The sequence below is a fragment of the Dermochelys coriacea genome, chromosome 8, assembly GCF_009764565.3.
Source record: "Dermochelys coriacea isolate rDerCor1 chromosome 8, rDerCor1.pri.v4, whole genome shotgun sequence".
Classification (NCBI taxonomy): Eukaryota; Metazoa; Chordata; order Testudines; family Dermochelyidae; genus Dermochelys; species Dermochelys coriacea.
Window position 1 is genome coordinate 51,999,602 of NC_050075.1, and position 13,290 is coordinate 52,012,891.

Sequence of the window (13,290 nt, forward strand, 5' to 3'; positions counted from 1 at the left end):
CTCCTGACTGAGGTGTTTCCAGGCAGCACAGTTCCCTACCTACACTGTGAATTCCACAGCAAATCAGACTTCTTCAACAGGCCTGTATTGTCTTCTCCTCAGAAGCTATAAACAGTGTAATTGTGCAGTTAAGTTACCACATAGCTCCTTCTGAGAAAGCACATTTTTTTAAGGTAAAAGAAGTACAGAGTACATATTAAAAACAATAAAAGAATATACACACGTTAATAAGCTTACCAGCAATCACCCCAATACCGTGAAGGGCTCTGGCAGGTGAACAGTTCTTCAGACCTCACCAACAGGTTTTCCTATGGTCACAAGTTTGTAACAGCTGTTAGCTCGGAACAATCACAGTCATGAAAAGTGTAGTCGCTCCTTTATATAACCAGTATCTTTGAACTGGGAATAGATCATTTGTGGATAATGGGTCTCTTCTCAGTTAGTAGCTTCAAAAGGCTGGGTTTTTGCATAATCAGAGGAGTTACATTTGCATATACTTGTCCCTAGAGTTTCTTGGGAAACGCACTTAACTTTACAAGTTCATTGTTTCAAATAGTCCTTCGAAGCTCATAATGCCTCCCCGGGTTTACATTAGTCATGTCTCCCCCCTAGAAATGTTAAAAACAATTTCACAGTAATACATAAACATTTGCATTTTTAATGTAATGGACACCTAAGATACTTAAACTTAATTCAGTAAGGTTTGTCCAGAAAATTGCCCTGTCTGTCACAGGTACCATGGACAAAAAGTACTTTGGTCACAACATTCTAAATAATTTTGTGAGATCAGGGAAGGGAGGGGTCTTGGGGGGATTTGTTTTTGTTTTTTATTGACACTGATCTTAATAATTGGTTTGGAGGCTGTGAACTTCTGTCAGAATATAGTACATCTGTTGTATGAAGTCAAATGATGTTGTTTAAATTGCAACCACACCACCAAAGGTCTAATGTTATATGAATAGAATTCTGTCTCTTCACTCTTCACTCATAATGTTTTATTTTTTGTTTTATTTATTTATTTCATGTATTTGTTTGAACGGTAGAATTGAAGTACCGTACTGCACTGTATTTGTTCGTGTCTAATTTTTTTGAATCAATTTTTTTCCTGCCTCTGTCATTTTAGGAAATTCATACAAGTTTCAAGCTGGTAACAGAATGAATGCAATGCTGTGGTTCAAACATCTGAGCGCTGCCTGTCAAAGCAACAGACAACAGGTGAGAACTATACTGTGAAAAGGAACTGAGAACCGCTGATCAGAACTTGGCATTGGTAACTAGCTCTGAAAGAAAACTGAGTACTAGTTGGTCAGTTTTTATGCAAAACAAGATACTCCTACCAATACACATGACTTGGAGGTTACACAAAGATTTGTGTTCACAAACAAAGATTTAAGCCTTTATAAGAATCAAATGAAGCAACTGGGCAATTTGGAGGGGTAAAGGATATCTTAATAGTTCTAACACATTGGCAGGGTTTTATGCATAATATACCCTTGCATATCTTTATTTTTTTTAAAGCTACCTACTAGGCTATTATAAAATAATACTCCAGAACACTTTACTGGTAGTATCACTATTGTAAGCTGTAGTAGTGTTTAGAATCAGTACTTCAAAATTCTGTGTAGTGTCATTTAGGGCTGTCGATTTTCACAGTTAACTCACGCAGTTTAACTCAAAAAAATCAATCATGATTTAAAAAATTAATCGCAATTAATCACAATTTTAATCGCACTGTTAAACAATAGAAACCAATTGACATGTATTAACTATTTTGGATGTTTTTCTACATTTTCATATATATTGTATTCTGTGTTGTAATTGAAATTAAAGTTTGTGTATATTTTTTATTAGAAATATTTGCACTGTAAAAATTATAAACAAAAATAGTATTTTTCAATGCACCTCATACAAGTACTGTAGTGCAATCTTTGTTGTGAAAGTGCAACTTACAAATTTAGATTTTTTTTTGTTTTATAATTACACTCAAAAACAAGACAATGTAAAACTTCAGAGCCCACAAGTCTACTCAGTCCTACTTCTTATTCAGTCAATCACTAAGATAAACAAGTTTGTTTACATTTACAGGAGATAATCCTGCCCTCCTCTTATTTACAATGTCACCAGAAAGTGAGAACAGGCATTTGTATGGCACTTTTGTAGCCAGCATTGAAAGGTATTTGCATCCCAGATATGCTAAACGTTCGTATGCCCCTTCCTTCTTCGGCCACCATTCCAGAGGAAATGCTTCCATGCTGATGATGCCTCTTAAAAAAATGTGTTAGTTAAATTTGTGACTGAACTCCTTGGGGGAGAATTGTATGCCCCTGCTCTGTTTTACCTGCATTCTACCATATATTTCATGTTATAGCAGTCTCAAATGATGACCCAGCACATGTTGTTCATTTTAAGAACACTTTCACGGCAGATCTGACAAAATGCAAAGAAGGCACCAATGTGAGATTTGGTTTAAGAATCTGAAGTGCCTTCCAAAATCTGAGAGACAAGGTGTGGAGCATGCTTTCAGAAGTCTTTAAAGAGCAACACTATAATGTGGAAACCACAGAACCCGAATCACCAAAAAAGAAAATCAACCTTCTGCTGGTGGCATCTGACTCGGATAATGAAAATGAACATGAATCAGTCCATGCTGCTTTGAATTGTTGTTGAGCAGAACCAGTCGTCAGCATGGACACATGACCCCTGGAATGATGGTTGAAGCATGAAGGGACATATGAATCTTTAACACAACTGGCACGTAAATACCTTGTGATGCTGGCTACAACAGTGTCATGAGAACACCTGTGCTCACTTTCAGGTGGCATTGTAAAAAAGAAGTGGGCAGCATTATCTCCTGCAAATATAAATAGACTTGTTTGTCTGAGCGATTGGCTGAACAAGAAGTAGAACTGATTGGACCTGAAGACTCTAAAATTTTACATTGTTTTATTTTGAATGTAGGGGTTTTTTTTACACAATTCTACATTTGTAAGTTCAACTTTCGTGATAAAGAGGTTGCACTTGTATAAGTACTTGTATAAGGTGAATTGAAAAATACGATTTCTTTTTTTCAGTGCAGATACTTATAATCAAAAATAAATATAAAGTGAGTGCTGTATACTTAGTATTCTGTGTTGTAATTGAGACCAATATATTTGAAAGTGTAGAAAACATCCACAAATATTTAAATAAATGGTATTCTATTATTATTTAATAGTGCAATTAATCACCCAAATAATTTTTTTAATCACTTGACAGCCCTATTGTCATTTTGTTAGGTATTGGCTACACAATATAACATTTAATCAAATTTTGTGTTGCTTACTTATATTTCTGAAAAGCATAAAGAAGCACCTGAGTCTGAACTTGGGTGGCTAGCCCATGCCTTTGCCAGTGCCACTATTTTTCGTGTGGTAGCTCAAGTTGAGCTAGCACAAGTCTGGCTACCTAAGCTGGGGGGCACACTGATGAAAGCTTAGCTTTAAGCCATAAGCTACATATAATGCACTGATGTCTGTTATACACACTCTTATTCAGTGTTTCTGGTGCCTGGGAAAAGGTTACAACACCAACAGGTGTTCAGTCTACCTTGTCTTCTCTAGTCAACATTCAAATATCAGGATGGCCACCTCAAACACTTACTTAGGAAATAAGCTTTTCATGCCCAGTAAACCAAGTGCGGTATTAAAGTTTGGCACTGTCAGTGGTGGGAGGCCTGTCCTAACTTTTTGCTGTGTAAACACACTCATTTTGAGGGGTCAGTAATGGAAGAGGGCGAGTTTGAGATGACTAGTGACCTTAAAACAACACCTTGAATCTCATCTTTTCCAGATGAATCTATGAGCTCTTTGTGATCTGATTTCCTTTCCTGGCGTTATTGTGACCCCTTGCAGAGAGCTTAAACGTAGGACTTAGTCTGGTCCCAAGAAAGCTCATAGGGTCTTCATTATTCTGTAGACCAACTACCTCAGATTTGTGGAGATCCCTTTTAACCAAGGGTACCATGAAACTGACAAGGAGTCTTTGGTTATCCCCAGATTCATTCTTCCGACTCTGAAATAGACAAACTATACCTCTATATCAGGTCACTGAAAAAGGTTTTGAATATTTTTACTTGTCTGGCCCTGGGCTCTCAGATTGACTCTCCAGCTGATGTGAGATCTCACTATGCTGAGGCTTTTAGATACAGATCTCTTGGGGAATAAGATTTATTCTTCAGCCACAGTGCAGATGAGGAATGTCAGCTCTCTAAAAGTGCTGACAAAATATGACTTCCTCACATAAAACAAGCTGATTGTTCTAGATCTGCTCCCGGAGTATGCTAGCATTTCCTCTTTCTTTATAGGAGCGGTGTGGTCAGCACTTCCCGTTTTCTAGCCATTAAAGAATGATGAAGAACACTGCTGGGCAGTTCTTCCTCTCCATTATTTGGGGAATGTATTCACAAAGATATGAGATTTGCATATTCCATGAATATGGCAAGACTTGGCCTTTATCCTAGTCTCTGTTCAATGGAATTCCATTAACTGGGACCTTCAGCTGCGAAGGCCTTGCATCTGTCTCCAATAGTTTGACAGTAGTTTGACACTCGTTTGTTAACTTTAATAAATATTAAACTCTCAATTGTGGCCAAACTAGATTATATCACAATTCACCTACAGATGTAGACCAGAGCCAAATCATGTTAGAACACGTTTTATAAACCATACTGCAATCTAGTGTCTGCCTTCTCTGTATATGTGTTTCCTATAATTGTAGTTACTCTAGTGCTGCTTGACTGGTTGTATTTACTTTTTTTTTTTTTTGTAGAGGGGAGAGGTAAACTGAACATTTTTTAAACTTGCAAGGGGTGGGTTCTGAAAAGATGAAACATGGAAAGCCAATTCTCAAAATAAAAATCAGCTGTTACTCCTGTTTTTGTTTTAGGTTCCTGCCAACTTGATGTCTTTTGAGTGAAAAGCTAATTCAAAACATGAAAGAGAACAATTTGATGAATTGTTCATCTCATAATTTGAGCATGATGTCCTGAAGAAAGCATGCCAGCTATAAATTTATTTCTGTGCCAGAACAGAACCTAAAGGTTCAATCTCTAAACGCTGGAGTACTGAACAACAAAGCACTAAGAGTTTGGGGAATGGATTTCCCTGAGTGAAAAATGGAGTTGCAACATGAACTGCTATGGACCATGCTTCTTAATGTTTTCTGAACTGACCTGTGGAAACCACTGCCTTAAAGAGTGAAAGGAAAACCAACATGAAACACCAAATAGTGTGTGTGAAACTTATGGCGGTGCTGTGCTTGGGTTAAATCGGTTGTAGCTTATTTGCATTTCTTTTAACTTTATACTAATTTTGGGGGGAAAACCACCTTTTTAGGTATTCTTTAAAAAGGGTATAACCATATTTCTTAAGGGTTGCATCAACAGCTGGGGTTTAGACTGGGGATATAGCGGTACTTACACATTCTAGGGATGTTGTTTAGACTATACTAGCAGCCTTCAATTGGAGCTTCTCTCAGGCTCACTTGATCTGGAGCATCATTAATTCTGTCAGACCTAGAGTATGAGACCTGTAACAAATGCAGTGGTTTTTGTTAGTTTGGGTTTTTTTGTTTTGTTTTTTTTTTTAAGTACTAAACTTGGTAACCTTAGTACTGTATAGGAACCTTACTTCCTGCCAGTGGCACAAAGGCTGAGTGTTTGTACAGAACACTTTTTCTTGTAAGCAGGATCATGATACATGCTTGTCTAATTCCTGGTTGAATAATAGTCTGTTTTGTTTTGTTTTTTTAAGTGGGAGTTGTGAGGTGTCATCAGGTCAGAACTGAATGTTTCCTTTCCATTGTGTTTCTGTACTGGCTACTTTCCTCCATATGATGGTTCCACTACACAACAAACACTGGATATAGCTCACAGAGGTGTTTTACTTCTCTGGAGGGATATTCCCCTACTTACAGTTAAAGGTAGGGAATAGCAGAAGACCCTCTCTCAGGGTAAGATGCTTCAGAGTATCAGTTTTATAAGACCTCTTTTTTACAGTGTTTGAGACACAATGTCAGAATTTCCATATTTTCATTTTGAAATAATTGGTTGTAATTATCTGTATTATTCAAGATTTAGGAGCTTGAACTATATTGGCAATTCCTAGAGAAGTTTAATCTAGGAAAGAAAAATAGGGTGGACTAGATAATCAAAACCTTTTCCCTCTATATGAGTAATTCTTTGTCACTAAATGTACTTACTCAAAAAATTTAAAATCCCAAACAGGAGGACAAATTTGCTGTGTTCTATGCATTAGATTTTCATTCATGCCTTATTTTGGGTTCTTTTAAGTTACCTAATTGTAGTCTCTTTACACAAAGCCCTATTTAACATTCAGAACATTGATCTTTATAAATATGGAAGAAATTCCAATCGTGTCCAGGAAAACTTCTTGAAAAAATGGTAGATATTCCACTGACATTATAATTCAAAAGCAGTAAATAAGCTTACAGTTGCACCCCTAGACTTTCTAAGACTATCCAGTAGTCTCAGGTAATGAGTTCTCTTGATAATCTTAAAAAAAAAAAAAAAAAAAAAAAAAGTTTCCAGAGGTGGTAATTTGTTTGGTAATGTACACTTCATTTACTAAATCAGGGTAAGGGGATAGAATTTAACACATTAAAGTTCCAAGAATCATAATGACATTTTCTTAACAGAAATAATTTGTGACTGATGAGGCAGAGGAGGAAGATTGCTGTTCCTATTGAGAGAACAAACTAGCATAAAGAGAGATCCATTCCTGGGGAAAGAGAGAAGTAGAAAGTTGGGGCATTTCCAAATGTTACTCTGTGAAATCTCTTTTTAGTATAGAGGATATAGTAGATGCACACTTCTGCGTCACACTTACAGCAAAGCTAGAAGTAAGTTTTGATTTGGTGTCCCTTTGTATATCTTTTTCTGTGGAGAGTGAATAATCAGTTCTGATCCTGAAGTAGTATATCCTGAAAGGAGGTTGCTCATGATGAATCACTTTTCAGTTCACACATCACTTAACCCATGTTGGGTGTCTAGCAGAGACAACATCTTCATAGCCAACAGTATTACTGTAATAGACTTTGCACAGCTTTAGTTTTTGGTTTGCATTTTTAAAATTACTTAGTGTGTGTTTCTTCTCAAAAGTGTTTTTAACAAAATGTATGTACTTTTTTTAAGCATTGTGTATGGTAACCCTGTGGATTTTGAATTTTTTAATAAGCTAATTTAGATGCAGGTTAACTATATCTATTCTTATGTTAGTGAGAGGAAACATGAAACTGGGAGCCACAGCCTGACATCACACAGCTTTGCTGAAGACAGAGTTGGGGCAGAAGATGTTGTTTTTGTTCTTTGCATTTATCTATCTGTCTTTTCTGTTTTTATGGTACATAGGTAAGATGGGCAAAGCAATGCTGAGCCCTTCTCAATAGTCGTCATTAGATGAATCATTGCCTGTAGCTGCTCTCTGCCTATTTAGACATCATATATCATTTTGATCTTTATTTTTCTAGACTCAAATATCTCATTTTTCATGTGAGATCTGTTGAAAAAAGAAGCATCCTAAAATGTTTAGCAAGAGTAATAAGAGAAACTGATTAATGAAAACATTTTTAGATACTTAGTACCAGAAGTTCAATATCTAGTTCTGTTTTATCCTGTATTAATTCCAGTAATCCTTCAGATTGTCGCATAAACACTGAGACTTTACATCTTTTGAATTGGAAGATTATTAGGGAAAAGTTATTTTTTTCTCTTCTGAGAGGAAACCTGTCACAGAAAGCTTAAATAGAATGACAACTAAAATCAACTATGAAGAGCACAGTAATCCACCTCTCTGTAAAAAATAGTAGTTAAACAAAATGTTTAAAGTAGTACTGGGAAAACAGGACAGCAGCCAGATATAGACAGGTAGGATGCACTATCCAGAATGTCTGATTGTGTTTGTCTTTGGTTTATCTTGCAATGTTTTTTTTAATCTTTACTTTCAGTAACTGTTGAAATTTTGCAGCTAACATTCATAACTTTATTTTGTTGTATTTATATCTTTAGTGAAAGTGGTCTCTTGAGATGTCTTGTAGAACAAAAGATCCATTATTACAGGAATGTGGACAAAAATAGTTGAGTAGATCTTCCTGGCTGGATTATATGTAAATGTAGATCATCTGCTGACTGGTATACTACAAAGCCACTTTTTTTCACAGTTCAACTTCCTACAAGATTTTCAGTTTAAACACCAACAGAGAGTCGACTCAGTTTAGAGAATTAGTTGTGGTGATACTAAATGTAGTGCACTTCTAATACATTTCTGGCCAGCGTAAATTGAAGTACTAAATGCTAACTTAATGTTATTTCTTTATAACTTCAGCCCCATTTAATCAAATGGTTTCCATTTCAGTGTTCTTAAAGAGCTAATATTAGTCACAATTGATTTTACAAAGTGGGATCCATACAGTTTGAGTTAATCTAGGCATGTGCTTCATTTTACAAACCATTTCTTATGGAAAATGCCGTTGAAACTCTGATTCAATGTGCATTTGAGTTAAGTATGTGCCACATGATTTTAATATCCAACTTTTAACCTCTCCTACAAGGAACTTTTTAAAGATTCTAAAAAGCAGATACCACTCCTGTAAGATCTGAAAAGGAAAAAGCTCACTACACTAAAAATCTTCAGGGTGATATTCACTTCCTCAATTCTGCACTCTCTCGTGTGGTCCTTTTGGGGAATTGACTAATTGTTAACTTTCCCTCTCAGAACTCAGATGTGTTATAAAAGAATTTGCAGCAACATTATTGCTGCTAGCAGTACATTTACTATTGAAAATGAAAACATATAAGAAACAAACTATCAAGGAAACACAAAAGAATACAACACAGTTACATCAGCTTATTTTTGTTGATTGACGTTAACTCAGTAGTTTAAATGCTAGTTTCCTTGCCACATTTTAAGTGCACTTATTTGCAATTAAATTTTTAGAAGAACGTAATCTTCCGTTGTTAATGAGAAACGTAACAAGATTGTCAACTGGAAGACGCTTTCCCTTCCAACAGAAATAAATATAGCTTTGTGCTGCTAAGGCACTGTAGGCGATTGGGTCCCTTTTGATAAAAGGAAAATTTAGTGGTGGTATTTTTCTGGCTCCTGCAGTGGCATTTTTCTTCATTCTCCTCCTCTGGTATTTTCATTCACAAGCAGTAGTAGTCCTAATCTTTTCACAGCCGTCTTAGTACACTGCCTGCTCTAAGCTTCAGAACACTAGAATTGGTACTAATCACACCAATGAGTTGTTTATTCTTGCTATGAGGTCAACTTTTAAAAGCGTTGTTATTTAAATAGCGACCCTTTCTTTTTTTTCCTTTTCCTTTCCCTAAAAATGGCTTGTGTCTAAAGTAAACCGATTTGATGTTTGGGAGAGTTGTAATTGAAGGAATCTGTATAAATGAATGCTGAACTTCTTCAATGGGTACAACTGAATTTCTTTCTGGTCATCATCCAAACTCTTATGGGGAGGCAGACACTTGGATCTGAGAGAGACTGGTCAGTGCCTTATTATTGTCAGTTTGAAGTCCAGTTCTGTTGTTCGATAGCTGAAAATAGCAACCACTGGACCAAATTACTTTCCCTGATTTCTGTAGTGTGTACCCTCTTTCCCACCATTTTTACTTTTCTAACAGAAGGAATTAGTCAATTTTGGTGTGTGTAAGATAGATATAATTTAAATTACTAAGCTGTTTTTCTAGGTTTCGTAATTTTTTTTTTAGCAGAGCGACCATTGACAGATTTGTCTGCAGTTTTATCAGAACTGTCTAAACCATCTTGTAACAATTTTTCTTCCACATATGAAAAATTTGGAATGTCAAGCATAACTGAAAAAAGCAACAAGACTAAATAAGGGTCAGAAGACATTCCCAGTAATTTCTAGGGTTTGTGAACTTTAGTTCCCCTAGCTAAAAATGAGGATTCTCTCTTCGTTTTTATTCTTTTGAAACACTATACTGTACAAAAGTGAAAGGATTATACCTAGCAACCTTTTTGTTAATTTAGAATAAATATCAAGGAGAAACTTTAAAAAAACAGACAAACTGTATATTGTATCTTTTCTTGACATACTTTAAACTCATTTGTGCAGGGGTGGTTCTATTTCTGGTGTCATACCATCTAGTGAAAACTATCATTCATTAAAATAAATGTATATGATTAACTACGTTTCCCTACAAGAGATTTGTGAGCTTTGAAGCATTAAGCTTTGAAACACATAGCTTTGGAGGGAGAAATTAATTAATAAGCTTTCACAGGTTGAGTTTTTTTAAAGCAAGAAAAGCCACATACAATAGAATATTCATTTTCCTCTAAGACATTATGGTAGAAAACAGAGCATTTCTACACTGCAGTGTTTTTAACTTCAGATGTTTGAAAGGAAAAGCATAACCTAGCACAGACATGATCAACCTTAAAGGGTTCTTCAGTGACAAATGAAAAGATTAGCCCAAGGTGAAGAAAGCAGAGTTTTGAGTGTAGCCATGCATGTTACAAAACAGAGTTGAGGATTTTTCTCAAGGACTATTACTATAAAAAAGTGCCACAATGAGATGGAGGCTTCTGCAGATCAGGCCATGGTTGCTAATTGCTGGAGATTTTTCTCAAACAGCCAGGAGCAACGTAAACATTCAGTTTCTTCTGTACACTTGATTAGTATCAAATTTACCTGAGAGGGTTGAGGCCTCCAATTCCTCAGCAATGCTCTTGCCATTCCAGAACTGCTCTGAAATATGGTCCAAAAGTAGTAAAAGTTGACCAGTTAAATAGGGAAAGAAAGGGTCTTTAGGGTCCACCTGTTTACAGAGCCTTTGACTCCTTGCAAACAGATAAATACACCCATTCAAGCCCTACTGTAGTAGTGCAGAGACTGGGGAAATCATACAGCCTATAATAATCCAGGGAAGAAAAACAAAGATTGTTTATATGGTAAACACAAGCCATTTTTAATGTTGTTCTTCCATGTTGACTTGAGATGCGTTAGTGATAGTAATTGCACTATGACCTCTATGAGTGATGTGCAGTTGGGCTGTCCTCTAGCCTTTTTTCTTCTATTTTTTTAAATACTTTAGTGTGGGCGTGTGTGAAATTGTGTGTTTGCATAAGCTAGTTTAAAATGACTTTAAGTACGGATTTCAGAAGTCTTTCCTACTGAAATAAATGATTTAAAATATGGATTTGTGTGAACTATTAGTTTATTTTTCATAATCATATTGATACTGCAGCCACGCTCAAGCAAAGAATTTGGTTCTTTCTGAATACATTAATGCCTGTGATCAGCTGGAATTTATTTATTATAAGCTCTTTTTAATGGACCTTTGAAGAACAGCATGAAAATACTGTAGCACTGCAAATAAAAACGAAAAAGAAATCAGTAAACTAACAAGGAAAGACAATTAACTGAAAAGAGTTTTTATTTTATTAATTTTTACAGCTCCTTCTATTAGCTGCCAGTGAGCAGATGCTTTCCCACCATGGTATTTCCATACATGTGGTGTCTGTTTTTATCAGATTTTCCTCTTAATTTCTCCATCTTCCTATCTTCCTTTGTCTGTACATTTTTCCCGTAAAGATGTGATAAATGAAATCCATTGCAAACACAGCTATTAGTTAACATGGTTTATTCCTATTACTTTAATAAGAAACGGTAGAAATGGAGCATGTGGAGAGAATGTTGGTAATGTACAAAGTACTTTTTTATTAGCCCTTGGCATGGCTTGTCAAAGTTCTGTGTTACGTCGCATTGGAACAGGACCTATGCAGCTCTTGGTGTGAAATGATGTGGATTATTGCTTGCCAGGTCATGAACCTGTTTCCTTGATGGAATTATTTGCTTCTAGTATGGATGCATTAAAAAATAAAAAGGGCAGAGCAGATTTTACTCTCAATTATTTCCAAATTATGGAACTTTTAAGACTGTTGTAAGTGTTCAATACTGTGAAAAATTATATGAAATTAATCTGTCATCTGTTTTATTTCCTCACTCATTTTCCAGATCTTTTTGTTTCTCATAAACTGATCTCTAGAGCTCAGCATAACAGTTTTGGTGTGCGCATTTTCTGATGAGGACTGATTCCATCCTTGCAGATACAATCTGCAGTCTGTGACATGTCTATTACTGGAAGTTGAATGATGCTGAATAGAGCAGAATTGTTCTTGGCCCAAGTATATTTATTCAGAAGGTTTTTGGAAAAGTATTTTCTCACCTGTCTAATCACCTCTCTCCACACAAGAGCTTTAATTGTTCTTGAAGTAGCGTTCTTATGGGTGATTCACTGTAACTGTGCTTGCGTCCCTGTGCTGCTGATTGGAGAACTTCAGTAGCAGTGTCCGTTAGGCCCACACATGCACTGTCTCTCCTCATGCTGCCCCATGTGGTTAGTCAGCCCATGCTGGCTAAACCCCCTTAGTTCCTTCTCAGTTGCCCCGGCTAGTGACAAAACTCCTTGAAGTCCATTAGGATCATTGCTCTGTTTGCAGTTAGATAGTTAATTAGCTTCATAGCATAGTGTAGTTTTAGTTTCTTCTTTACTGATTTTTTTTCTGTCTCTTAAAAAAAATTGTGGAAAAACCTTTATTTTTCCCACTTCTTTTTCTTTGTTGGGGACACTTTCCCCCAACAGGGTATGCTGGGCTTCAAGAAGTGCCTCACTTTCAAAGAGGTAATCCCGATTGCAGACAAGCACTCCCAATGTATTCACTACCTCAAGGAAGGCCACCTCTTTTTAAAAAAAAAAAAAAAAAAAGTGTGGTCTCTGCCAGCAACTCCAGCCACGATCTCATAAGGACAGAGAGCACCAACAGAAGATTATCTGAGGCGGCTCTCAGGCCCCCCCAGGACCTGCACCAGGAGTCACCTGACAAACGTGAGCCACAGCCCTCTACATCTGAAGGTTGTAGGTTGAGGAAACAAACTACTGACCGCTCTCTCAAGTCATCTAAGAAGAGAGTGAGAACTCCCCATAGTGAGGTCCGAGATAGCCATAAGTGATCTCCATCTTGCTCGGTATCTTTGGCACCGAGACCATCTCAGTCTGGCACCCTTGGCTAATGGACACCATCAGCTGCCAGTACCACTGAGCACGGGCACTGAGTCATCAGCGCTGGGGGACAGGAATAAGAACTCCAATAAAATGATGTTCCCAATACATGAGTCTATATTGGTACCGCCATTGCTATCTGGTTTTAAGATTCTACTTGATAAGTTTATGGAGGAGATGGTATGATGGGATAATGGGAT

The 13,290-nt window shown here is 36.6% G+C and overlaps 1 protein-coding gene across 16 annotated transcripts in view; it reads left to right on the top strand.

The window, feature by feature from the left end:
- RALGPS2 (Ral GEF with PH domain and SH3 binding motif 2) overlaps positions 1-11,225 on the top strand; it is a 275,554-nt gene extending 264,329 nt beyond the window's left edge. For all 16 annotated transcript variants that reach the window (XM_038412443.2, XM_043491442.1, XM_038412449.2 and 13 more), the window contains 2 exons: positions 1,124-1,215; positions 4,924-11,225. In XM_038412443.2, the coding sequence (XP_038268371.1) occupies positions 1,124-1,215; positions 4,924-4,953 (122 nt within the window). In that variant the 3' untranslated portion in view covers positions 4,954-11,225. The remainder of the gene's footprint in view (positions 1-1,123; positions 1,216-4,923) is intronic.
- The last annotated feature ends 2,065 nt before the right edge of the window (positions 11,226-13,290 follow it).